This window comes from Periplaneta americana, chromosome 2 (assembly GCF_040183065.1).
Source record: "Periplaneta americana isolate PAMFEO1 chromosome 2, P.americana_PAMFEO1_priV1, whole genome shotgun sequence".
Taxonomy (NCBI): domain Eukaryota; kingdom Metazoa; phylum Arthropoda; class Insecta; order Blattodea; family Blattidae; genus Periplaneta; species Periplaneta americana.
In genome coordinates, this window is record NC_091118.1 from 5,919,948 (window position 1) to 5,946,059 (window position 26,112).

Sequence of the window (26,112 nt, forward strand, 5' to 3'; positions counted from 1 at the left end):
AAGCAAATGTGGTCGACAAAGAAAAACAAGAAATATATGAACCATGCCTACTTTTTCTCTCTTTCAAATATAACACACCTGTTAATCTTGGGCAGTCAGAGTATGCTGTTTGGAGTGAGAAGTTCCCTTCCACAGTCTACTTACCAACTATTAGTGAAATTAAAATTCGGAGTCTTTCAAATACAAAGCATTCTATTACAAATTCTTAGGGATAGTATACATATCATCCTATATCATTTATATTTTCAAGAAAGGTTATGTCAATATGACTTTTTGGCATTAAGCGAATCCCAAACTCAAAATTTATCAGTTGTGTAACTGCTCTGTATTCTGGACCCTTGTGGTCACCCTCACTGGAGGGCTGATGGATGATTTAATCAAATCCTTCTCTCTACACTTCTTAATTGCAATCTCTTTTCCTATACTACTTACTTACTTACTGGCTTTTAAGGAACCCAGAGGTTCATTGCCACCCTCACATAAGCCCGCCATCGGTCCCTATCCTGAGCAAGATTAATCCAGTCTCTACCATCATATCCTACCTCCCTCAAATCCATTTTAATATTATCTTCCCATCTACGTCTCGGCCTCCCTAAAGGTCTTTTTCCCTCCGGCCTCTCAACTAACACTCTAGATGCATTTCTGGATTTGCCCATACGTGCTACATGCCCTGCCCATCTCAAACGTCTGGATTTAATGTTCCTAATTATGTCAGGTGAAGAATACAATGCATGCAGTTCTGCGTTGTGTAACTTTCTCCATTCTCCTGTAACTTCATCCCTCTTAGCCCCAAATATTTTCCTTATTCTCAAACACCCTTAACCTATGTTCCTCTCTCAAAGTGAGAGTCCAAGTTTCACAACCATACAGAACAACCGGTGATATATCTGTTTTATAAATTCTAACTTTCAGATTTTTTGACAGCAGACTCACTTCCACTCTGTATAATTCTGTGCTGTTTGGTCAAAACATGGTAACTCCAAAACACTTGTTTTGAGATACAGACATGTTTATTTTCACTTTTCCTATACAAACCATAATTATAGTTCTACAAATGTGAATGACAATAACATAAGATTAGATGGAGATATCACGGCTATACAAACGAAAGAGAACTGTTTTATATAGGACTGTGCTTTCAGCTAGAAAAGGCCATTTTTGGAGTTATATTCTAAGCTTGTTTTCTTCCAGAACAACGTCAGTCCTTGTCTAAAAGTTATGTTACTGTGCATGTTACTTGAAAACTAGCTCAGTCCATAGATCGGTGGATAAAAAACTAGCCCACTCCTTTCATAAAAATGGATGAACATATCACACTCTTCAATTATTTCTTGTAGACAAATGTGGTCGTATGAGAAATATAATACTTTCATGATTCTGAGTTCAGCAGTTCACCCTTAAACATCATCTGTGTAGCTAACCCTACAGAGAACTATGCTGTATTGGTTTTTGCTTTTCTTCTGCTTAATTCAGAGAACGCTACAGTCAGAAAAATTCAAGCAGCTGCTGAGCATGTATGGAGTTGGTCCTTAAGGGAGTAACTCCACGGCTTGTAAATAAGTAATCACTCTCAACTTTAAATAACAGAGTTTAATAAAAATAGCTTAACCTAGAACAAATAAATAAAGACAATCTCTTTCACATGATAAGAAAATTACAATAATTGACTAGCATAAACTCTTACATAATAGTATTTTTTGGTTAGGCAGTGGCACAATATTTTTTTCAACACACTGATAGATTTACAGTCAAGATATGAAGATTAAAAATAATATAATACATGCTAAAAGATTGAATAAAACGAAGTAGAAGCTCTGACTAAATTAAACAACTCATGCCAAGCAGGGAGGAACCAGTTGTTACTGTAAACTGAGGTAGATCACAGTCTGATGTATCCTGCTTATCAGTGAGGAAAGGTAGAGCTGTGAGGTCTGCAGTCAAAGTAACAGACTGTGAGAAATGGAAACAGTAACAGGAAGGAAAACTAGCTTACTCATGACTAGAGCTGCGATTTGCATATACTAAAGGTTAAGACTGTATGGATGAGGAGAATGTTTAAATCTAGTTCACAAGACTGCAAAATGCAATACTAGAGACCTTGTATTTTGTAAACCGCGCACTGATTTGTACGAGTAAGTGGAGGTGAGGACGTTTAAAGGTCATTAACAGTACCAAAGAGGAATACTGAATAACATCTGAAATTAGGGGGGAGCATGGCTTGTATGTCTGTAACTATACTGAGTACAAATGTTACCTTTTAATACCTGCATACAAATCACAGCTATAAGCTTATGTATGCCTTGGGGGATGAGGAATCATGGGTGAGTAGGAAGGACACCCACAGAACTACAAAGGAAACATGGCTATCACTTAGATTGATGGACAGTTCAACTGTAACACGAAGTGTGGGTACAAATTATGCACTGCTTACAGAAAAATAGGTGAATGTTACTTATGTCCCGCCCACTATAGGAGACATAGGCTAGTTTACACTAATCCTAAACATATTTAGTATAACTTGTTGCTTGTGGGCCATCCCAAACCCCGACCTGCACCCCTAAGAGCGCCAGTCAAGGCCTTCTGACAAATAAAAGCAATTGACAATAGATATCTCAGTCATGACAACCTCATAAAATATCCTATCAATTGAATAATCGATCTTGCTACGTACAACATAATTATATTATATTATTACCCATTTCAGCGAGTACTGACGACCACTGCAAAATACGACAATTTGGTCCAGGGAGCATTCTCTTTCGGCACAAGGATGATTTATGTAACATGTTTCTAAATTGTTAGTATTTTAAATACCGGTACATTCTTTAATAAATCACTGAAAAACAAATGTGAATATAGGGATGTGGAGTGAGTACGAAATCATTATTATTTTTTGGCGCATCATTTTTACGTAAATAACGACAAATAAAAAGTAACATGCCACATATTTTAAGAAATACAGGAAACAAGCATGAATATTATTCACCATTCTTAATGATCTTGTGATAGAAAGAAAAACGTATGGAATAGAATTACATACAATTAATGTGCGTGTTATAAACAATAAGCAAACCATCTTCGATTAATCATTTCAAAACAACCTGAATATAGCGTGGATTGTATAGGAAAATAATTTCTTATATGTTGCTCCCAATGTGCATCATTGTTAACTTATGAAAACAAATGAAAATTAACATGGCATATAAACACTATTTGAAGAAAGATAGGAGATATTAAGTAATATTCAGCGTTCTTAATGATCTTCGGATGGAAAATAACAATGAAATATATATAAAATAGAAATTACATACAGGTGAGCATATAAAAACAGTAAGTAGAATCATATTTGATTAATAAGCTTAAATTACTCCAGGTTTAGTGTAAGAGTGGCCTATATCTAATGATGTCTCCCAGCAAATTACTTAATTCATAAAAAAAAATCGTGTTAGAGGATTGAATTTGTGTATTTTCTCTGAAACTTTCCAAATATCTGTAGGCCGTCTTTTACATTAGATTGCCGAAAATTGGTTTATAGCGCAGCATTGGCAGTGATAAAAGTGTGAAATATTCGTTCAGTGGGCAGTGGATACTCTACATTGACCGAAAAATATAAATGAAGTAATTTCCAATTTTACCCTTCTTACAATAAGTATTACCCATTCCTTCTAAATATTTACATCTTACTAGGCCTATATATGTCAATATATATATATATATATATATATATTTGTTATGAGTTAAATAAAAAAAGTAATATCAGATGTACTAATATGTTTGGTTCAACATAAAACAATATGAAATTTACAAACATACAAAAATACCCCCCGCACATCCTGAGCACTCAACTCTATTTCAAAACACACACCCTTTCCGACACAATCACAAACACATCCCACCACAACAGGAAACCAGAAGATAGAGTGGACCTTCACTAGGCTTTGGACAGTGAAGGAAACACTTCGAAACTAGTCAGACAGGTAATTCGCTGGCTCAATATTACAAGGTTCTATGTCAGGAAAATTCAGAAATTGAGTTTTTAGTGTTGCAGGTATCTACCTCCTAATATCATAATTAGATGGCAACAGCCAATGGAATAATCATAACAGCCAATGATAATAAGTTGTATGTGAAATTTGTTGTTCTCTTTGAGTTGCAAAGTTCTATGTATACATAGAACCCTGCAATAGTAAAATATTAGAGGGTTTAAAGTTGAAGGTTCTATGTTTCTAAATACATATCTGTAGTATTGGAGTTTATATTCAGGGGGAAGATTATAACAAGCAGTCATGGATGAAAAAGATGTTACATTTCCAATTATAGCCCAAATGTAATTAACAGCAGTAATCATTCCAATATGAATGAATTGGAATTCACCAAGATCATGAATGTGGATCATAAAGACAGTGAAAACACTGAGAGGTAAGAATTATTCAATAATTTAATGTAACTTAGCCCTGTACTCTGAAGTTATGTTGCATACAGTACCTCATTTTATAATATATATTTTGTTATTTTTTAGAAAATGTATTGCAGTAATTCTGTTATGATTTTTAGGAACAGCTGCAGTAATTATGAAGAGCAGAGCAGCCTAACTCCATTGTTATTGCCATTGGTACGGAAGAAGCAACTTCAGCTGTTGTCACAAATGAAGCAATCGTCATGCCTTTCAAGCAGGCTTTAAACTGTTCAGTTATAAAAGTAGCAGTCCTGAAATTCTCTCAGTCACTCACATTTTTACAATGGAAGGAATGTCATAGTGGCAGGGAGTATAATGATGTTAATGTGAAATATTTAACAATGGTATCGAGAAAATCCGAGTTTGGAATAATTCCAACATAAAAACCAGCCAAAATCCTAACAAAACTGGCAGATAATAAGGTCAGATCTTTCAAAGAAATGCTCAAGTTAATGCCCGAGGTTGATAGATCCTTCTTTGAAACCTAATTAAGAAGGGGCCAAAGAGAATAAAGGAAACACCTACATCAATTAATTCCACTGATTCATTTCCTCTCTTATGTTATATAAACATATTAAGTTAACAGATTGATAGCAAAATTTATTATGTTTATATTTCCTACAAGAAAATGTTGTGGTGCTGTTCAGTTTGTATGAAAATGAGATTTGTAGATGTAGCTTTTGTATTGTCTTCACTTCATGTTATTATTTCTTTGTCATGTGATGATATAATATTAATCTGTAGCAGTACTGAGAGCTGTATCATTACTTTGTTTCATTCAGTTTCTTGAGATGTTAATTTTATTATTCATTTTGTATGAGTGTGCATGCTAATATATTATGCTATATTAATTTCATACCTTTCTTGCAATTGTATGTCATAATGTAATAATTAAATTTATTATTATAATGCTGTAATATTAAGTTCAAGGAATACTAAAAACAGAATAAATTATTAGTTTGTTTCACTCAGCATCTAAAGATACTAGTTTAGTTCACTTTGTGTAAGTACTGTATGCATACTAATATAGGTTACCGTATGTTATTTTCATATCTTTGTTTCAAAGAGTTTTGTCTATATTATTACCATGTCAGAGAGTAATGATTAACTTAAATTTGTAACTAAAATAACGGTTTATATGTCAAACAATTTCTTGAGTTCTCAGATTTTAGTCATCACTCACGTTTTTGTTTCATAAATATTAAAATAAATAAGCCTTTATTATATTTCCAATGTTGCATTACAATAAAGGTAATGAAAATTAAACCCCTGTGTTCTATATACTTACCCTCTGTAATCCTTGAATATTATATTATAAATAATCTTAGTGCAGAACCCCAACATACAACTTTGTGCTATTAAATAAAATACATGTTTAAAATTATAAGGTTCAATGTTGGAATATAATATAAAATAACTTCCTCAAAAACCTGAATATTAAGAATGTAATGCAACAAAACTTCGGTATTTTCAATTATCTTTAAGATGTAATACAAATAAGGAAGAAATAATATTCTCACACCAAGTCCCGAAGGTCTAAAATTTCAACTTCTTGTATCTCAAAACTAACATATTACTACATACACCCTTGTAACATTTAGCCAGCGAATTATCTAAAAAGTTAGCACAGTAAAAAAGATGCAAGTTATTCAGTGATTATCTAAGTGTTAAAAGTGTATATAGAACAATGAAGAAAACCTGGAAATTTGATGGTTCACAAAACTGTGGTCAGTGAAGAGAAGTGGTCATGTTATAGAGGCTGTCAGCCTCACATGTTTTACTGAGTTAGAGTTTCTATAGTTACGTATATAATTCATATTGATAACACTGGGAAGTTGCAGAATGGGAATTGGTCAACAACAATTGCAAATGGAAGAAGAAGAAGAAGAAGAAGAAGAAGATCTATGATTGTTGTGACAAGAGAAACAATATCTTATAAACCTGTTATAAAATGTTTCTAACTGATTTACTGCACCTGCTTCTGTTAACAACCTCACCATTGATTCATGTCGATGTTTAACTGCGATAGACATCGGACTCTCTCCATACTTATTACATACATTGACTGCAGCGCCATGCTCTACTAACAGCCTCACAACATCCACACGCCATTTTATGGTCGCATTCAGAATTGCACATTCACCACGCTTCCCACGTGCATTAACATCAGCATTTTTTTCTATTAACATTCTCACAGTCTCCAGGTCACAGTATTCGGCTGCCACCATTATTGGAGTAATGCCGTCCTTATCACACACATTAACATCGGCACCATTCTCAGCCAACAGCCACATAATATGTTGATGATTGTGTAGAGCTGCTATCAATATTGGACTCTGACCATGCTTATTGCGTTTATTAATATTAGCACCCTTGTCTATTAATAAACTTACAACTTCCGCCAGACCATTTTCGGCTGCAGCCATTACTAAACTAACACCATCCTTGGTTCTTGCATTAACATCTGCTCCTCTCTCTACTAATAATATTGTAAGTTTCTCCAGACCACGTTTGGCTGCAGCCATTACTAAACTAACACCATCCTTGGTTCTTGCATTAACATCTGCTCCTCTCTCTATTAATAACATTGTAAGTTTCTCCAGACCACGTTTGGCTGTAGCAATTGCTAGACTAACACCATCATTGGTTCTTGCATTAATATCCACTCCTTTCTCTAGTAACAACTTTAGTATATCCTCATGGCCGTGCTTCAGTGCCATCATTATAGGAGTCTCACCAAGTTTATTGCGCACATTAACATCAGCGTTCTTTTCTATTAACATCCACACAGCATTCAGCAGACCACGTTCAACTGCAACCAGTATTGGAGTAATGCCGTCATTGGTACGTACGTTAACATTGGCACCTCTCTCTATTAACAACCTCTCAATATTTCCATGACCGTACCACAACTTTAATGCAATGAATAATGGACTCTCACCAAGCTTGTTGCGCGCATTAATATCCGCTCCTTTCTGTATCAACAAATTGACAACGTCGTCATGGCCAAATTTGGCTGCAATAAATGTTAGACTGTTACCATAGTTGTCACGTGCATTGACATCAATGCCATGTGCCTCAGTTAACAAATTCACAATATTCACACGGCCATATTCCACTGCACTGGATATTAGACTGTCGCCATTCTTATTGCGTGCATGGACATTAATGCCCCTGTCTATTAAAAATGTCGTAAGTTCCACATCACCATGTTTAGCCGCTGTGAACAGCAAATTCTCACCATGTTGATTGCATGCATTAACATCAATACCTCTATCTATTAACAGCCTCACAACTTCCACATGCCCATTCTGGGCTGCAAGGAATATTGGACTGTCACCATCCTTATTGCGTAAATTACAATCTGCTCCTCTATCTATTAACAGTGTCACAGTTTGCACATGACCATGCCGGGCAGCATATGACAAAGCAGTATTATCCATGTTGTCCCGTATGTTAATATATTCATCCCTGTGAAATAACATATTTACATTATATCTACGAGAATTGTCATCAGCCTTCTTAAAATATGTCATGTTGGAGTCTTTTAATTCTTTCTTTGTAGCATTTAGCAAAAATTCCACCATTTCTACCTTTCCCGCAATTGCAGCAACGTGTACCATTGTGCCAATACCAACTTCCCATTCCCAGTTACTTTTTACTCGCACTGGATGCTGAACACTTACACCAGAGTTGAAGAGGAACTTGGCAATATTAATGTACCCACCTTCTGCTACCATTTTCAAGTTTATGTCTAGGAGCTCCTTACTCTTAATATGCTCCAAGCTGAAGCTAATGTCACTGCTTTGTGCGTGTCTTTCCAGTACCTTCTCTACAACTGACCATGCTCCAAATCTGTCTGCCAGTGTGAGGGGTTGACAGCACAAGACTTCGTCTTCAATGCTACAATCAGCACCGTGATCAAGTAGTATCTCCAGGACTTCATGCGTAGTTGTATTACGAATGGCTTCGTAGTTTCCATGATATTCATGGTGACATTCAATGTGATTCATCACAGCCAAGTGCAAGGGCGTCCTCCCACCTTTGTCCTTCTTATTCACATCACACCGTTGGGAATGGAGCAATTCGAGGAGAGAGACTTTGTCTTCATTTAGGACAGCCACATGCAATTGAAACCCTTGACTCAGAATGCGGTGAAAAAATGTCCTTATTACTTTGAACTTCTGATCAAACAATAGCTTTTCTAAATATTTCTTCTCTTTCTTGATATTTTTTGCAAACCACTTAGCAGCAAAATATTCTGAGAAGGTTCTGTGAATGAACACTGATCTGAAATTAACAATTTCAACAATAATTCCAATTTTCTCAAGACCTTGGTAAAATCGGCTCTGGAAAGCTGTGACTTGGCTCATAATATTATGGAAACAGCTGAGTTTTTTAAAGTCTTCACGTTCTAGCAGGGAATGCAAGGCACATGCCATGTGGTTCTCCTCAAGCACTTTCCTCTGCGACTGGTAAACTTCTTGCAGAACTAGCTTTGTTGTGTTGCCCTCGCCTTTTTCATTGATATAGATATTCCATTTCTTATCCACGAATCTGCAATAGAGATCCAATAAATCCAGTTTGTCAGGAATTTCTATGTTCCCTGTTTGACAGTAGTCAGAGGCTTTGCTTTGAAACACTTCAGCCAACATAAGGATCTGTAGTGGAATTTCTGTAAATTGTCCAAGTTTGTCATTTAGTGACCTGCCTATCACTTCCAACAACCTGGCAATAAATATGTTGATGTCATAAGGACCATCAGATATATTCTTCCACAGTTTGGCGAGGAAATCGTGTTGATTTTCTTTTGTGAAAGGTTGAAGCTCGAATGCAAGACAGGAGAATTCCTTTTCCAGCATTTTCCTCGTCACAGAACGAGAAGTGATCCATAATTGTTTGAATTTATACGCAGTAAGTTGCCTTAGTGTGTTTAATACCATATCTGAATAATTAGGGCTAATTTCATCAAACCCATCTATTAGAATTACGATATTGCCTCCATTTTTCAACTCAAATTCGAAAAGTGATTTCTGGAAGGCACTGTCAAATTTTGCTGCGTCTATCAGGAGATCGATAACAGACACCTGATGCCCACTCAGGTAATCAGTATGGTCATTCAAAACTACTGTCACCACCCAACAGGCAGGATCATTTCGCTTGAATTCGTGAGCTAAATTAATAATTTCCGTGGATTTTCCCATTCCAGGATGAGCAACAAGCACCTTCACCTTGTCGGACAGCAGCATGGCTTCTCTCAAGCTCCTGTTTGATGGTTCATGTGTCAAGTGCCGTATGATATTGGTTACACCACCTTTTGATTGTCTCCAAACAAAGCCAGTTTCCTCCTTGTAAAGCCAGTGAACGCAATTATATACCTTTGTGGCCATTTCAAAGTCCATTTTACGTCCAACAAAATGGCGGCAATAGCTTGTTTCATTGTGTTTTGTTTCATCAAATATCTCTACAAATTTTCCAGGCGGAACTAATTGCTGCAGATATCGTTGTGTTACTCCACTCACAACCATACAATCATTTTCAGCAAAAAATATTCTCCTATCCACATGTTCTCTACGCAAGAAAGTACGAGGGATATAGTATTCATATTGTTTAGTGAGTTCCTTTCCAATTCCTTCGACATTTCCAGAAACTACTTGAATTACAATTTCAGCACTTACTGCTTCATCAAATGTTCTAATGTCAACCAACGACTTTAGCTTGACGAACTCACCTTGGAATTTCAGTTTGCATTCTAATACTTTTTCTTTTGTCTCCTTATCCATTTGATCAAAACGGAATGTATCTGTATGACTTCTAAATTTGAATCCTATCATCTTTCCACCATCATGAATTTCAGTAAGAGTCTCTTTTTCTACCATTTTTTCACCGTCATGAATTTCAGTCACTATGTTTCTTTCTATCATCTTTTCGCTGTCATGAATTTCAGTAACTGTTTTTCTTTCTATTATCTTTTCACTATCATGAGTATCAATAATTGTCTTTCTTTCTATCAACTTTTCACCATCGTGAATTTCAATAAGAGTCTTTCTTTCTTTCAACTTTTCACCGTCATGAATTTCACTAAATGTCTTTCTTTCTATCAACTTTTCAGCATCAATAAGCGTCTTTCTGTCTGTCTTTTCACCGTCATGAATTTCAATAAGCATCTTTCTTGAACCTAAATGTTTATGTAACTCTGCTATTTCCTTGGCCCAGCCATTCACTACAAGTATATCCCATCGATCCCACAGAGCTAACACTTCACTCATTCGATCTTGCAATACATTAGCATCTATCATAATCTTCTTTTCAACACTTTGGTGGACTTTGAGGGAAGTGAGAGCATTCACGTTCTTAACAATCAGAAGACCACCTTCAGCTGGTAGCTGCTGTCTAAATGATTTCAAATACCTTTCATCAAATCGTACATTAAGTAATGAGAGCTGATCTGCTTTTGCTTTGCAGATGTCAGCAATACTACATTCCACCATCTGCTCCCAAAACTCGACATCTTCTGTGAGGTACGAACCAGGGCCTTCCCACCAGTTCTTTACATTCGACAGAAACTTTTCCAAATGAGAATCTGTTCCCAATGCAGTCTGAATTTCTGCCTTAATGAATTGATCAAGTTGTTTCTCAGTGGCTTGCTCGGTGTAATATCTGAACTGATGCAGAAACTGGTTCGCTTCAGGTTTGTCCTTCAACAAGTCGTAGCCAGAGAAATGTATGCATTCCCCTCCTGTCATGAGCACATCATGGAGTGCAGTGTCGTCAACATTTTCACCCAGAGTTCTAGTCATTGCAGCATTTGTGTAAACAACGAACCGCACATCACGGAATGGACCCCAGTGCTGCAGATCTGGATGCTGTCCCCACTTGTTCTTGAGCTCACAGTAGGACTTGTAGTACATCGGAATGCTGAAGTCGCCCTTTTCTGCCGCCAGTTTCCTCTCCGTTACTGTCTGGCATGTCCCTGCTTTGTGTTTCAACTGTACGAACGTTGTGGTACCCCCAAAGCTAAATACAATATCGTCAAACTTCCCACCTGCTTCCATGTTGGAGGCAATACGGAAGTCCTGTCCCTCATTGACTCCTCTAAGAAAAAGAAGACCAGACAGTTTCACTTCGTACATTGCTCCCGAAATACTGTAGGAACCACCTGTCTTCTTGTAATCCTGTAATGGACAAGAAAAAAATTTATTTCATGATAATTATTTGCAGAGATTTTATTTTGGAAGTGATGGGCTGCTAATCTATATTTGCCAAGTTTCCAGAATCTAAATAAGGGGCACTTGGCAACATTTAACTGGAGAAAGTACGAGGAACCTGTAAGAAAGGGAAAAATATATGAGCGCCATCTCAGAGTGTGTACTTTGCCAGCACGTTAGAACACAGCCTAAGGGAAAAATTCGTTAGCGGGCTATTTCATCTCAAATCGACCGAAATGTAGAGAAAATTGACCTTGCAATTTTTAAATACAATGAAACTTCTTCTGTCCGTAGACAGCTGTGATACAATGCTTTGTGCAAAGTTTGAGGCATCAGAACTTCATAGTGTTTAAATTTAAAATATTTAAATTTATCATATTTTCATAAAATTAGCAAATTTAAACTGTTGTGGCTCCGAAACCCTTTCATCCAATGATCAAAATCATGGTTTATTTTGATGCTGAAAAATTAAAGTTCAAATTGACATATAAACAGACTTTCTAACTTTTTATGGAAATTGAGAAATTTAAATTTTTCTTCATTAAGACGCCTTTGACCACGAAAAAATATTTTTAAAATATATATGGTTAGATTCCGCATTGAAAGTACAAATAAACACATATTTTTTACTGGTGCAACATTGATAAAGTATTGAAAATATCGAATAAAGAAAATAAATAGTACGCGCGTGAACTAACCAGCTGACTGTGAGGCGTGAGCTAGCCGAGGTAAGCAAGGCCAGGAGACAAACACGTGATGTTTCGTCTAGTAGCGCATAGCTGGGCTAGCTTTATCACAAGTTTTCATAAACACAGGAGTAAAATGACGCCCAATGCTCGCTTATCTTCAGCTCTCGGCCAGTGCGTGCGGTACTGCGACGTTCAAGTCCAGGCGTGTGAAAATAATTTATTTAATACCCTCGAAACTTATTGCCGAGCCACTAAGCAAACAATGCCGAATCCCTCTTAATAATGCAAGGTTTTTTCTCAATATTTTTTTTTACATTTTTACAAATGGGCAAAAAGCCTAAAAGTAAGTAAAATCAGATTATCTGTCTCTCTGTATACAATAAAAATGATTACTTCTTATCATAACCTACCAAATGTCAGCTTCAAAATAAGCTCCCGTTCAATGTTCTGCAGTAAATGGTTCCAGAGTTCTGAGCGCTGAAAGAGGCTTGTTTTTCTAAAATACGCTAAATTTGTCGCTCAACAATCGAAAACCGTTTGACTTTCGATAGTATATTTTTGCAAATGCACTCCCCTCGGCACCTTGTATAAGTAGGGAAAAAATTAGAGTATAAAAAATGCGAGGTTTTTTACTGATCGATTTCATATGGAAGAGTCCTAGCCTTACACCATTGAAGCTGATATAAAGTGTCTTCCGATAAGAGTGTCACACTTTCAAAATGAAACAGATGTTATTGTGTGTACGAAAGAAGTTTATTTATTTAATTACTGTTATTTTGAAGCATATTTAATGCCATTAGTTATGGAAGAGAACGTCAGTTAAATGGCCGCCATGGCTTCGTAATCCAATAAGAAGTAATCCAATAAACTGACAAATAGAAAAACTGAAATAGCAAATGGAATAGTCTATCACAACATTAAGTTTAATTGCTTTTAATTAAGATAATTCTGTAACTGAGCATCCAAAAGTCGATAGCGCTACCATTATTTCTGCAGGGACCCAACAGAGATGTGACCACCGTGATGATACCGATGACTATTGTGATTAGTAGACCTAGAATTAGATTTGCCACAAAGATGTTTGAAAACAGTTCAGTGGATATAAACAATAAGTCAGTATTTTTTTTATGTTTTTGCCTCTAATAGTTAACTTACATTTATTACTTGACACTTATGTATGTGTGTAGGCCTATTTAGTTACTTCAGTTAGTGTCACACATGAATAACTGATTAGTTTATTTTTAAATCTTAATGGGACTTTGGAAAAAACAATCTAGCAAAACCCTCATTTTCTCTTTTCCTCTATTTGATGGTTTAGACTGATTGGCTTCTGAGCAGTCTATATAACAGTCATCTTTTCCAAAGTCTCCAATTTCAAACTGCCTTTTGTCAGTCAATATCAGTCTGTAAGTGGAGAAGGCACACTCCACACTAACAGAGGTTAGAGGAGCTTAGTTAACGTACTTACATTTTTCATTTGACTTTCAGAAGTCATGTAAGAGCCATTATATAAAGTACACTTTGCTGATTTCTGTTGAGGCATCTCTATATTCTTCCATATTCACTTCAACGCACGCCATAAGGAAGACAACAGAACGTATCTGAATCCTGACAGTTTTATGTTTATTGTTGATTTATTAGACTATAACCGTTACTACTGGTATTTCGTTTAAAAACGGTTTATATTTTAAAATGTTGATTATTGATTTAAACTACAGGATGTACATAGGCAACACACACGTGCATTGTTGAGTTTGTGTCTTTCTTGTAAATATTCTCTGCTGAAAGGTGTGATGTAAAACCAGCAGACACATCTGCCCCACCATAGTTTACTTACAGACTACCATACTTATAACTTCAGTCCTGGACGTTTTAAAATCCATTGCTGTCGACTGTTAGAGAACAAACTTCAACACGTGACCATAGTGTAACACGGTATACTTTAGGGCTATACTTTATACTTTATACATCTTTATACTGTGACGTGACAACGAATTCCAGATAGCTGAGGACTCGTGCTTCTGATTGTATGTAACAGGAGAAAATATGAAATTCCGCTGTTTTTTAAGTATAATATTATGAAACACAGTGTCAGCTGTGTATCAGATACTTACACACTTCCTGCTGGCGGCCATTCTGCTGCTGATGTTGTGATCAAACGTCGTTAAACAAACCTGGAAACAATTACTTCATGTTAGCAGTCTAGCGTAAATGTAAATCAGTTTATTTTACAAAGTTACATGTAATATTGGAGCAGTTCAAATAAAAGTGACATGCAGGGACCAGTTTAATATTCCTCTATGCTAGACTGCCCCCCTCCGCCCCCCAAAAAAGAAAGAAAACATGACTGAGCAAAGAGACAGCATATCACGTTTATAATTTATAGAACTTCCTTTACTGTCTGTGAGCACAAATAACTTATGTGTAACCGACAAATTCAATAGTAAGTCACATATAATCAGCATTATAAATTAAGCAAGCAGAAGACAATAAAATCCTAACAACACTAAACGAATTATTAAAAAACTCATTCGTGTTGGCTTCGGTAGCGCAGTTGGTATAGCGCTGGCCTTCTGTGCTCGAGGTTGCGGATTCGATCCTGACCCAGTTCGATGGCATTTAATTGTGTTTGAATGCGACAGGCTCATGTCGATAGATTTACTGGCTTGTAAAAGAACTCCTGCGGGACAAAATTCAGGCACACCGTAATAATAATTTATTTATTATTAATATTTATGTGCTGAACAACAGCCAGAGGCCAATTATAGTTCAGCACAATACACAAACAGAAGATACAAAGGTGCAAAAACAAATAATATTTTAAATCAAGAAAAACACACATAAATAAAATTGAGGACAAGAAATACTGTAGTAAATACTAATAATCAAAACGAAACTATACTTTAAAAGGATCTAAATTGTGCCCATGCAAATTGGCATATTTTATGCATCTACAGACTGGAGAAAGTGATGATGATGATGATGATGATGATGATGATGATGATGATGATGATGATGATAATAATAATAATAATAATAATAATAATAATAATAATAATAATAATAATAATAATGAACACTGGAAAGCGCACGTATGTGCATGGAAGAAGTCTCTCGTGTGATCTGTGGCTATCTTATTCTGCGCCCGCGTACTGCGAGATAGATTTAGCTCTTCTTTTGCAGCTTTCGATATGATATCGTTCACATTTATTACCGGAGAGTTCGCGTATGCACGAATCGTCTGGGTCGTGCAATTTTTTTGTTCTGCACAAGGTATGGTGGAAGCCGTGTACCGCTAGTCCCGTTATTATGTGCCCTTCCGTCCTGTTTGGTCCTGTCCATTCTCGGTTTGTCATGGCTTCGCTGCAGTAAAAGTCTCTCCAGATTTCCGACTTCTTTGCATTTAGCAAGTTCGTTAGTTTCTCAGTCTCAGCAGTGGATGGCAGGAGGAAATTGGTCCTCAGTTCTTCAATGAGGAATGGTTCTCTTGTTAATTCATACGTGAGTCGGGATGGTGTTGTCGTTGCCACTCGTAGTGCCTTCTTTAGAAATCTTGCCTTCACTTTTCCCAGCGTGGCCAGGTTTGCTACATTAAGGCTTGGCCGTACGATTTCGATTCCGTAACACAGCATGGGCACTATTTTTGCGTGAAAAAGCTTTATTGCCGTTTCTAGTGAGAGCAGTCTGATGTGCAATATTTCGTTTATTCCTCTTGTTGCCAGCGCTGCTCTTTCTGTGACGTGTCTTGTGAAACTTTTCCCCGTCGGTTGGAGTATGACTCCTAGGTATTTCACTTCCCGAGGTATTCTTATACTTTCGTTGTTAATCTTGATGTCCAGGTCGTTTGAAATTCTGCCACCTTTTCTGAATACCATGAGCTCTGATTTGTTAGGGTTAATTTGAAATCCATGCCTTTCGCACCATGTTGCCATTTTGTCAAGGGTTTGTTGCAATGTCTTGATGTCATGTGCTGCAACTGCGATGTCATCTGCGTACGCAAAGATTGATATGTCTTCGTTTTCTTTCGCTTCTTTAATGAGATCTCCTGCTGCTAAGTTGAATAGCAGGGGACTCATAGGGTCACCCTGGAGGACTCCGTTCGTTTGTCTCACTGGGTGGGAGTGATTTAAGTTATCCGATATCGTGACGTTGTTTTATCTCAATATGTTGTTTAGAAATCTGTACCAGACACTGTTGTTCCCGAGGGTGAGTCGAAGTTTTTCTTTTAGCCAGCTTCTGTCGAGGATGTCGAAAGCTTTCGTGAAGTCCAGGAAAGCGACAAACAACTTTCCTTTTCTTTGCTGTAGAGCGTCATTTATTTCTCTCAACAGGAGGTCCACTGGGATCAATGTGGATCTTCCAGCTCTGAAGCCGAATTGCTCGTCCGGTATATTTTTTTTCTATTTCGTCCCGTATCCTGTTGTAGACTAGCTTGGACAAGGCCTTGAAGGGGTTACATTCCAGCGCGATGCCTCTATGGTTATTGGTGTTGCTTGGCTCTCCTTTGCCTTTGTAAATTACTTTTATTGTGGATTCTTTCCATTTTTCTGGGATATCGCCTATTTCTGTGCATTTGTTGAAGAACTGTGTCCATGTAGCATTTAATAAATGACTAGATTGTTTAAGGTGTTCGTTGAATAGGTGGTCGGGGCCAGCAGCTTTCTTGTTTTTGAGTGCGTTTAAGCACTCTTCTACTTCTTGGGTTGAGAAGGGGATCCATGGATCGGGGGTTTCCTTTATCTCTGCAAACGCTTCTTCTTTTCCTTTTCTGTTTAATATGTTTCTGAAGTTGTTTTCCCATTCTTCCATAGGTATATAATGTGTGGCGTGATTTTTCTTCTTCCGGAGTGCTATGTAGGGGTTTTGAATTGCGTCCTGAACCATTTATTTCCTTCTTCCTCCCAGAATGTAGTTTTCTTTTTCCTTAGCAGTGCTTTGTAATTTCGCCTTGCATCGGCGTATCTCTTCAGGTCTTCAGTGCTGTTGTTTTTGTTTGTTTTGATACGGTGTAGGGCAGTGATCACTTCTCTTCTCTCCCGATAGCACTCGGTGTCGAACCATTTTTCTGCTATCTTGGTGTGAGGTCTGTTTTCCTGAGTTGCGCCTTGGATTGTAGATTCTAGTTCTAGTTATTTCTTCTTTCTGTATTGCTTCCATTATTTTCTCGATGTTTGTTGTTCTAGGAGTTTCTCGGTGTCGATGTTTCGGGATATCTTCTCTGTTTTTTCTTCTTTAGGTGTATAATTTGGTAATGTTATGTATGCTCGGATAGGGAGATGCTTCCTTATGGGGGTTATGCTCGATGTCCAGATTGGGGCTGTGTTGTTTCTGAGCGCTCCTCTTGTGAAGATTAAGTCTATGGAGCTCTTTCCGTTTGTGGCTATGTATGTTGGCTTTGTTGGGTCGTTTCCTAGCAAAAATCCTTCTTCGCAGAGGTAGTTAAGTACTGTCAGTGCTTTGTTGTCTGGTTTGTCGACGCGGCAATTCAGGTGGCCGGCGATGATTGTCGGTAATGTGTCATCTGGCGTGTTTAAGGTCAGGCTCAGTTCGTCGATAATGCCTATGGCTTGAAAATGCGGTTGGAAATAGGTTGCAATTATGTACACATACTTGGTTTTTACTACTATTACGTTGTCCGACTTATGCTTTATCTTCAATTCCTGTAGCCTGGGTTTGACAAGTACTGTAATCCCCCCCATGGGTCTGCCAGCCTCGCCTCTTGTTGCTAGAACGTGTGCACTGTAGAAAAGAGGGTGGTTCCATGTTTCCAATAAGAATGTTTCCGTGAGAATTGCGATGTCGTATATTGAAAGCATGTCTGTTGGGGCGAGGGTTAATACTCCCTTAATACCCTCCACGTTCCATGTAATCTCTGAAGTCCCTCCGTTCCTCGTATTGGGGGAGTCTTTCGCGTCTTTGTCTTGGTCTTTGGTTTCGAAAACGAAAGGGTTTGATCACAATATCGGCTGGCCAAGCTTCCGGTTTCTTCACAAGTTCAAGTTCATTCGGGGCTACTCCAATTTTGAAGGCTTTCGCGAAACGGGTCGTTATGGTTTCACAGATCGGGTCCTTTATTCCTAGTGACCTGCAGTGTTCTCTTACGTTTCCCTCGTTGGCTTGCGGGTCAACATTCCCAACGAAAATCCATTCTCTCCTTGGTGCTGCTTGCAGATAGTTGGTACTGTGTGTGGCGGTACCTCTTATTGCGGATGATTTTAAAGTTTTCCCGTTGTTTTCGTTTCCTTCTGTGTTTCCTAGACCCGTCTCCGTCGTACTTTGTGGTCGATTTGAGTCTGTACCATTAGGTGGTGTGTTGTTTGTGTCTTTGTTGTACGCCGGTGCGTTCGTTGATGTATTCATTATAGTTCCTTCTGGTGGGGTTGTCTCATTTTTCATTGGTTCTTTTCTTTCTGAATTGTCTTTTCTTATAAGCAGATCGGTTTGTTGTAGCTGGGCCTCGAGTAGAAGTGCCATTTTCTGCATCAGGGCGGCACTCATCTCCTCGATCTGTGTTTTGAGTTCACTGCATGACTTCTTATTTTCTGGTGGGGCTGTGTTAATTCCATAGTTTTCTAGCAGCATGTAGCATTTATTACACATCCATAACAGAGTGCTTCCTTTTTCATTTATAGCGTTGTATTCAGATGTTGAAAGTGACGTGCAGTCTTTGTGGAACCATGATTTGCAATTTCCTTCGCATCCCACGGCGCCGTTGTCGTTTTCGACACTTTTGTCACATTTGGGGCAGTTGGCTGCTTTTGGTGTGTCGTTTCCGGTTGCCATGCTTGTTTGTACTCTTTGCGATTTCTGTGTTCTGACCATTTTCTTGGTTCTTCCTGTTCTGTTATGTTATTCTCTGAGGAGTCTGATAGCGCTGCTTCCGGTGTCGTAACCGTGTGTGTGTGTGTTTTTTTTAATGAACTTATTGCATTTATATGTATATAAAGACTGTCATTAAAATTACACTTTGTAGTATTGTGTTCCACGATAACGGTTTGTGTTCAGTGGCATATGTTAATCATCTTTCAATAATTGATATAAATGTCCTACAACTGATATCTTTCATGAAATTTGAAGGGGAAATTAAAAAACGAGTTGTTGTTATTTTAATGTTATAACTAAGCCTTGGTTTCATTGTATTTATGATTTAAATACCTCAACTTAGGTTTTTTCGAGGTGTTTTAGAAGCGTTTATATTTTTTTTAATGTAATTTTTAATTTATGCATTTCTTAAAAAGAAAAGAAAATTTACATCATAACCTTGCATTGAATGCAATATGTCTGTTTACCACGCCTTCAAGTCATTTTACACTTCTAATGAAAACACTTTGGTGTTTATTATTAATTACAACATTGAAATTATCATTTGGTGTTTATTATTAATTACAACATTGAAATTATCACGTCATACTTTTAATAATAATAAATTAAATTGCATTCAAATGAGCATTCAATATGACATTTTTATACACTTGCTTTTATAAGTTCATTTAGTGTCCATGCCCTTTTTTTTTTGCACAGGTTAAAGTGATATAGTTCACACTTTTGGTCACATATTTTGCACACGCATTGTTTCACTTGGGTGGTGGAATCTTGTGTTTATGCACATTTTGTGGTGGAACCCGTGGATCACGAGTCCTACGATTGCATATCTCTGCAGTTGATTACTGCTGGTTCAATTTCTATCCGTTCCATAGAAGTTGCTATCTCTCTTTTCTTCTGCTTCCTTTGTGTTGTCACTGTTTTGTATGATTCTGCAGCTGGTAACAACATCTTGAGTCTAATATCCCTCAGCAAAAAGGTTTCTCTATAATCTTTTCGCTGTAAGAAAAATCCTAATGTAAACAATAGCACGTGACTGAAGTGAGACTTCATTGGCCGCTGTTTGGCGCCATAGATTCTCAGTACGTGTTCCCGCCTACTGTTGTACAATAATAATAATAATAATAATAATAATAATAATAATAATAATATAATAATAATAATAATAATACTAATAATAATGGGTGATATGATTCCTCAGCTTCATGCTGCTCTACGTCAGTTCTTGTTGTTCAGTGAATTTAGATGCAATAATGCAAAGACTTCTGCCACAGCTAGAAAGCAATCTCAGTGATAGCACTATGGTGCCAAAGTTAGTGAAATTCTTTGAAGTTCAGGAATTTATGAAAAACGGATATCTGGAGCAGATTCAAATAATTTTCTTAGACGATAACTAGCTTTTCTGGAAACTAAATACCTATTATTGCAGTGAAGCCTATATTTTTAAGTAGATCTACCTCAGTTGTATTTCAGTGGACGTCTTTCTCTTGGAATGACTTTATCAAGACTTGCTGATGTCCGACACAGCTCTAGACGAACTGCACAACACTTACTGTGATCCAGAAATTTTGTATCCATCATTCTTCAGGTGAAAAACTTCGCAGTACTTCAACAGATATAAGAGAGCTGATGAACTCCATGATTATATGAAAAACATCGATTATACCCACATAGACAGTTTTACAATTATGCAGGCCATGTTTGACATGAATACTGCGTCAAGAATGAATTAAATCAATAACACGCTAGCAATTACCTGAACTATGTTGCTAGTCAGCGATGTATGATGGAGGAGGAAGGAACTTGCCACCCTACCCCATTGTCTTCTGGCTTAGTTGCCTTGTTAGCGTCACTTATGAAGTTCCAACCATCTCCGGACAGCTGCCTAAACATATGCCTGCAACAGTACGTACACTGTAAAGGATAGTTTTGCAACTGCATCGCACTTGGAATCAGAAATGTTAGTTGGCTGCCTGCTGTGTAGAAACCACAATTAGAGCTTCCTTATCAAGTAAGTCGACAACACTTCCTGACGTGACGTCATTTGCGGAAGTGGTGGGATAAGGAGGTAACCGAAGGAGCGGAGTGACTAGCAACGGAAATGACCAGAGATGCATGATAGTGGTAAATATTATAGTACCAGGGTGCTTCGCGAAAATTTTATTATTATTATTATTATTATTATTATTACTATTATTATTGTTATTATTATTATTGTTATTATTACTATTATTATTGTCATTATTATTATTGTTATTATTACTATTATTATTGTTGCTCTAAAATTGTATTATCAATTACTATTATTATTATGCCATTGTCAAGATATGTATTATACTATTCTTGCCAATTCATATCTTTACAATACTACTTATATTATTCCAGTCTTCATTTATATGATTTCATTAATACATTTGTAATTCATTCTATTCAATTACCATTATTTTAATTATCTCACTGAACTAATTTTAATAATTATTATTTTTGCTATTTATTTTGTTGAATTTGGTCAATTGATTAATGTTGACTACTATATTGATTGTATTTCATCTCACTGCCATTTCTATCATTCATTCTCATCATCATTTGTTGTTTTGTTTGTATCTTGTGCTAAACTGTAATTGGCCTTGTGCTGTTGTTTCGCACATTAATATTCTAAATAAATAAATAAATTATTAGTATTATTGTTATTATCATTGTCATTATTATTATTATTATTATTATTATTATTATTATTATTGTCATTATTATTATTGTTATTATTATTGTCATTATTATTGTTATTATTATTATTGTTATTATTATTGTTATTATTGTTATTATTATTGTTATTATTATTGTTATTGTTATTATTATTGTGATTATTATTATCATTGTTATTATTATTATTGTTATTATTATCATTGTTATTACTGTTGTTATTATTATTATTATTATTATTATTATTATTATTATTATTATTATTATTCACCAGAGAAGGATTAAGCCATATGCTCGTTCCGGTTTCATGAAAGCTAGAATTGTTAAAATGGTTCAGACCATCTTCTGTGTGGGCGTCCAATATTTCTCTTTCCATAAGGTCTATAATTTAACAACAGTTTTGCAAATCTTTCTTCTGTCATTCTATCAATATGTTGTTTCCAGACGTTCCTATATTTAATTATTGGATCAGTGAATTTGAGAATATTTAATTATTTTCTTATATCTTCATTCCGTATTTTATCTGGTAGAGTATATCCTGCTATATTTCTTAGAAATCTCATCTCTATTGGTTCCAATCTTTGTTCTTGTCTCTTAGTGATCGTCCAACATTCCGATCCATACATTAATATAGGAACAGCCATTGCTTTATTAAAATTTCATTTTTGTTTCTTTCCTCGTATTTTAAGGGTTCTTTTAATAGTGCCACACATCAGATTGGATGTATTTATTTTGTTATTAATATCTTAACTTTTCATATAGGATAAGTTAAAACCTAAACATTTAAAACTATTCATTTGCTCTAAAATTGTAATTACTATTTTTGCTCTTAAGCAATCATATCCTTTAAATGCTAAAATTTTAGTTTTATTCTTTGATATTTTAAAATTATAATTGGCACTTATTTCTTCCAATGTAAAAATGGCTCTTTGTTGATCATCTTCAGAACTGGAAATCACTACTTGATCATCGGCAAATAATATTGTATCTAACAATTTATTATTTATTTTGAAATGTTTAAACTGATCTGCCATTTTAAAATTACTTCGTCTATACATAAATTAAATAAAGAAGGTGATAGAGGACACCCTTGTCTGACACCACGATATTATTATTATTATTATTATTATTATTATTATTATTATCATTATTATTATTATTATCATTATTATTATTATTATTAATACTTGCTCCTACTGGCTCTTAAGGAACCCGGAGGTTCATTGCCGCCCTCACATAAGCCCGCCATTGGTCCCTATCCTGTGCAAGATTAATCCAGCCTCTATCATGTCCCACCTCCCTCAAATATATTTTAATATTATTCTCCCATCTAAGCCTCGGCCTCCCGAAAGGTCTTTTTCCCTCCGGCCTCCCAACTAACACTCTATACGCATTTATGGATTCGCCCATGCGTGCTACATGCCCTGCCCATCTCAAACGTCTGGATTTAATGTTCCTAATTATGTCAGGTGAAGAATACAATGCGTGCAGTTCTGTGTTGTGTAACTTTCTCCATTCTCCTGTAACTTCATCCCTCTTAGCCTCAAATATTTTCCTAGGCACCTTATTCTCAAACACCTTTAACCTATGTTCCTCTCTCAAAGTGAGAGTCGAAGTTTCACAACCATAAAGAACAACCAGTAATATAACTGTTTTATAAATTCTAACTTTCAGAATAATAATAATATTAATAATAATATTAATAGTAATAATAATAATAATAACATTAGTAATAGTAATAATATAGTAACACTAACAATAGTAATAATAGTAGTAGTAGTAGTAATAATAATAATAATAATAATAATAATAATAATAATAATCATCATCATCATCATCATCACTGAAAGTATGAAATAAATATGAAACTGGTGAATTACACCGTATAGAATGTAATATAAAATGCATAAGCTGTATTACAAATATCAGCCAAAATAAAATGTTCGACAAGTAAGACTATTCCATATCGACTCTTTAAGTCTATTTGATATGGATGCAATCTTTCAATCGCTGAATGAAATTTTTAACCATACCTGCATAAATTACACACGATATCTCTATCCGTTGGTAATATATGCAGACAGTTCCAAGTCTGTAAAACTGGGAGGGAAAATTTAATTCATTGATTACCTCGCATTCATATAACCGGATCAGGTAACTATATAAAGTTCCCCAAAGGATATAATTACACAGGGCTTTTATTTCTGTAGTTCAGAGTCTAAATTATTATTTCAATTAAATTTAATTTCAACAAAAACACGGCAATTTAGATAATGAGATGGAAATTTAAAACCAGTGTTAATTGCAATTTAGGTTTCACCCCTATCCCATCTAAACCCTCGCCTTTCAAATTTCAAATAGTACCCTTACATTTCGATACTTAATTTTAAAGCGTATTCATTTGTTTATTACAGCTCGTTCATTTGTTCTCCCATCTTTTGTTTTCCATCGTCTCCTGGCAACCTGGATTGTTGTTATTGGCATTTGGTTGTAGGATGAAAACGCAGTAGGTATATTTTAGGTGATAATTAATTAAATTTACTGAATGTAATGTTCAAAATGTGCTCCATTGGTGGCTAGTCAGTAGTAATGCAGCCTATTTCGGACTCCGCTATACAGCATTGCCATAGTATCAAAGTCATAGGCCTATCTATACTGAGTTACATAATGTCTGTGAGGCGAGATAATATTGCCGGCAGAGGAAGGGAGAAGGAAAATTGCCAGAGGCCACATCCCAGACTTACTTTGAAGTTGGGCGATCTGAAGCGTTCCACCTCCGTCCAACTTCAAAATAAGCCATTGGCTGATTACTAATAACCTTCTCCTTTTATTCTGGTAATGTTCACATCGCCTGTAAGACATTATGGAACGCTGTGTATATAAAGAAAACAAATCCAGACTTCGGCATTCATTATCCTTCATCTTGTTTCAAAATTTTAAAGAATAGTATTCCTTAATATTAATTTGTGTTACTAGCTGAAATAACCAGGTCCTGTAGTCAACAATAGTCTTTGTAGTTTTATTCTCTTGAATTCTAATCAATAATGACATCAATCCAGGTTGCCAGGTGACGATATAAATAAAACATGTGAAACAAATGAATGAGGTGTTTAAATAATTGAATACTTTTTTCAAATTAAGTATCATAATATTGCATCATATTGTATTTACTATCTGAGGGCAAAACAAAGAGCTGGTGATCTGACAATCATGGAGTGGCCTCCTCAGTCTCCCGATCTCAATCCCATTGAGCTCCTATGGGTTAAACTTGGCAGAATGGTTCGTCAACACACTCCAACATCAGAAGACAGCCTATTTGAGATCCTACAGACTGCCTGGAGGGATATCCCTTTGAGCAATTGGAAAATCTGGTCCTACGCATGCCTCGAGTGGTGAGGAAAGTGATTTCTGTCAAAGGAGGATTTTTCGATGAAAAGACAGTTTAAGTGAACATGGTGAACTCCAGATCATTTGGACATTATATATACAGTACATAATTATTTTATAACTTCATATAGTCTATTTGTACTGTAGGTTTTGTAATTTTAGCATTAGTATAATTATAAATAAGCATTTGGCTATAATATTCATTGAATAAAAAATGTATTATTCAGTGTCCGGGAACTTTTGACTGGCAGTGTAATATTCCTTGTATGTACAATCTATTAGAGGTTCGTCATTTGTGCAGTTTGAAATTCCAAAGGCAGGTGGCAGTGGTGGAGGGGTCAGACCTAAAATACTATTAACACTAGTTCGATATCTGAACTGCCGTGTTTTTTGTTTAAATTTAGTTTTATTGAAATAAACAGTTATTTAGACTCAGAAGTTACGAAACCAAAACCCGATATATTTTACGACCTCGGCCAAATCAAAATCTCTACATACAGAATATTTACTGTCCCTTGTTTATTGAATCATATTTCAGTCTGGTCCAGAGCTCCTAATTTTTGTGTTTCTATTTCCTCTTCCAGCGATCGTGACGCTAAGTTTGCCCAGTAATGTATTTACGTAATTAATTTCAAAACCGTAACTACGTATCCTGAGAAAAATATTTATGGAACTGAACATTAAAGTAGTCTAACTTAAACACCATTGGATAGCCTATAGGTTACGTATTACGATTCAATAAAAATCACAATGCAAATAAGTAAATGACGCTACCTTTATATGAACCGCAGTTTGCTTCAGCAGACGACGAACGACTCCAGCGGAGGCCAGACATCTGTGTTCGAGTTCT

General features: G+C 36.1%; 2 protein-coding genes across 6 annotated transcripts in view; one reads left to right on the plus strand and one right to left on the minus strand.

The window, feature by feature from the left end:
* LOC138712126 (protein masquerade-like) overlaps positions 1-26,112 on the plus strand; it is a 74,864-nt gene that overhangs the window by 34,136 nt on the left and 14,616 nt on the right. Inside the window, exon 7 of one of the 4 annotated variants that reach the window (XM_069843620.1) lies at positions 4,264-4,402. The exons of 2 other annotated variants lie outside the window; for them this stretch is intronic. In XM_069843620.1, coding sequence (XP_069699721.1) covers positions 4,264-4,294 — 31 coding nt within the window. In that variant the 3' untranslated portion in view covers positions 4,295-4,402. Of the gene's footprint in view, positions 1-4,263; positions 4,403-4,554; positions 4,695-26,112 lie in introns of those variants that run through there. One more of the 4 variants, XM_069843603.1, reaches the window with a different exon arrangement.
* On the minus strand, positions 1,571-26,098 carry LOC138712114 (uncharacterized). 2 transcript variants are annotated; one of them, XM_069843541.1, is made up of 4 exons: positions 26,037-26,098; positions 20,932-21,072; positions 14,468-14,527; positions 1,571-11,631 (listed from the first exon to the last, which is right to left on the minus strand). In XM_069843541.1, exons 3-4 carry the CDS (start codon positions 14,486-14,488, stop codon positions 6,310-6,312), a joined length of 5,343 nt encoding a protein of 1,780 aa, XP_069699642.1. In that variant the 5' UTR covers positions 14,489-14,527; positions 20,932-21,072; positions 26,037-26,098; the 3' UTR covers positions 1,571-6,309. The 2 variants fall into 2 exon arrangements, with proteins under 2 accessions (XP_069699642.1, XP_069699636.1); XM_069843535.1 differs by lacking the exon at positions 26,037-26,098 and having other exon boundaries at positions 20,932-21,301.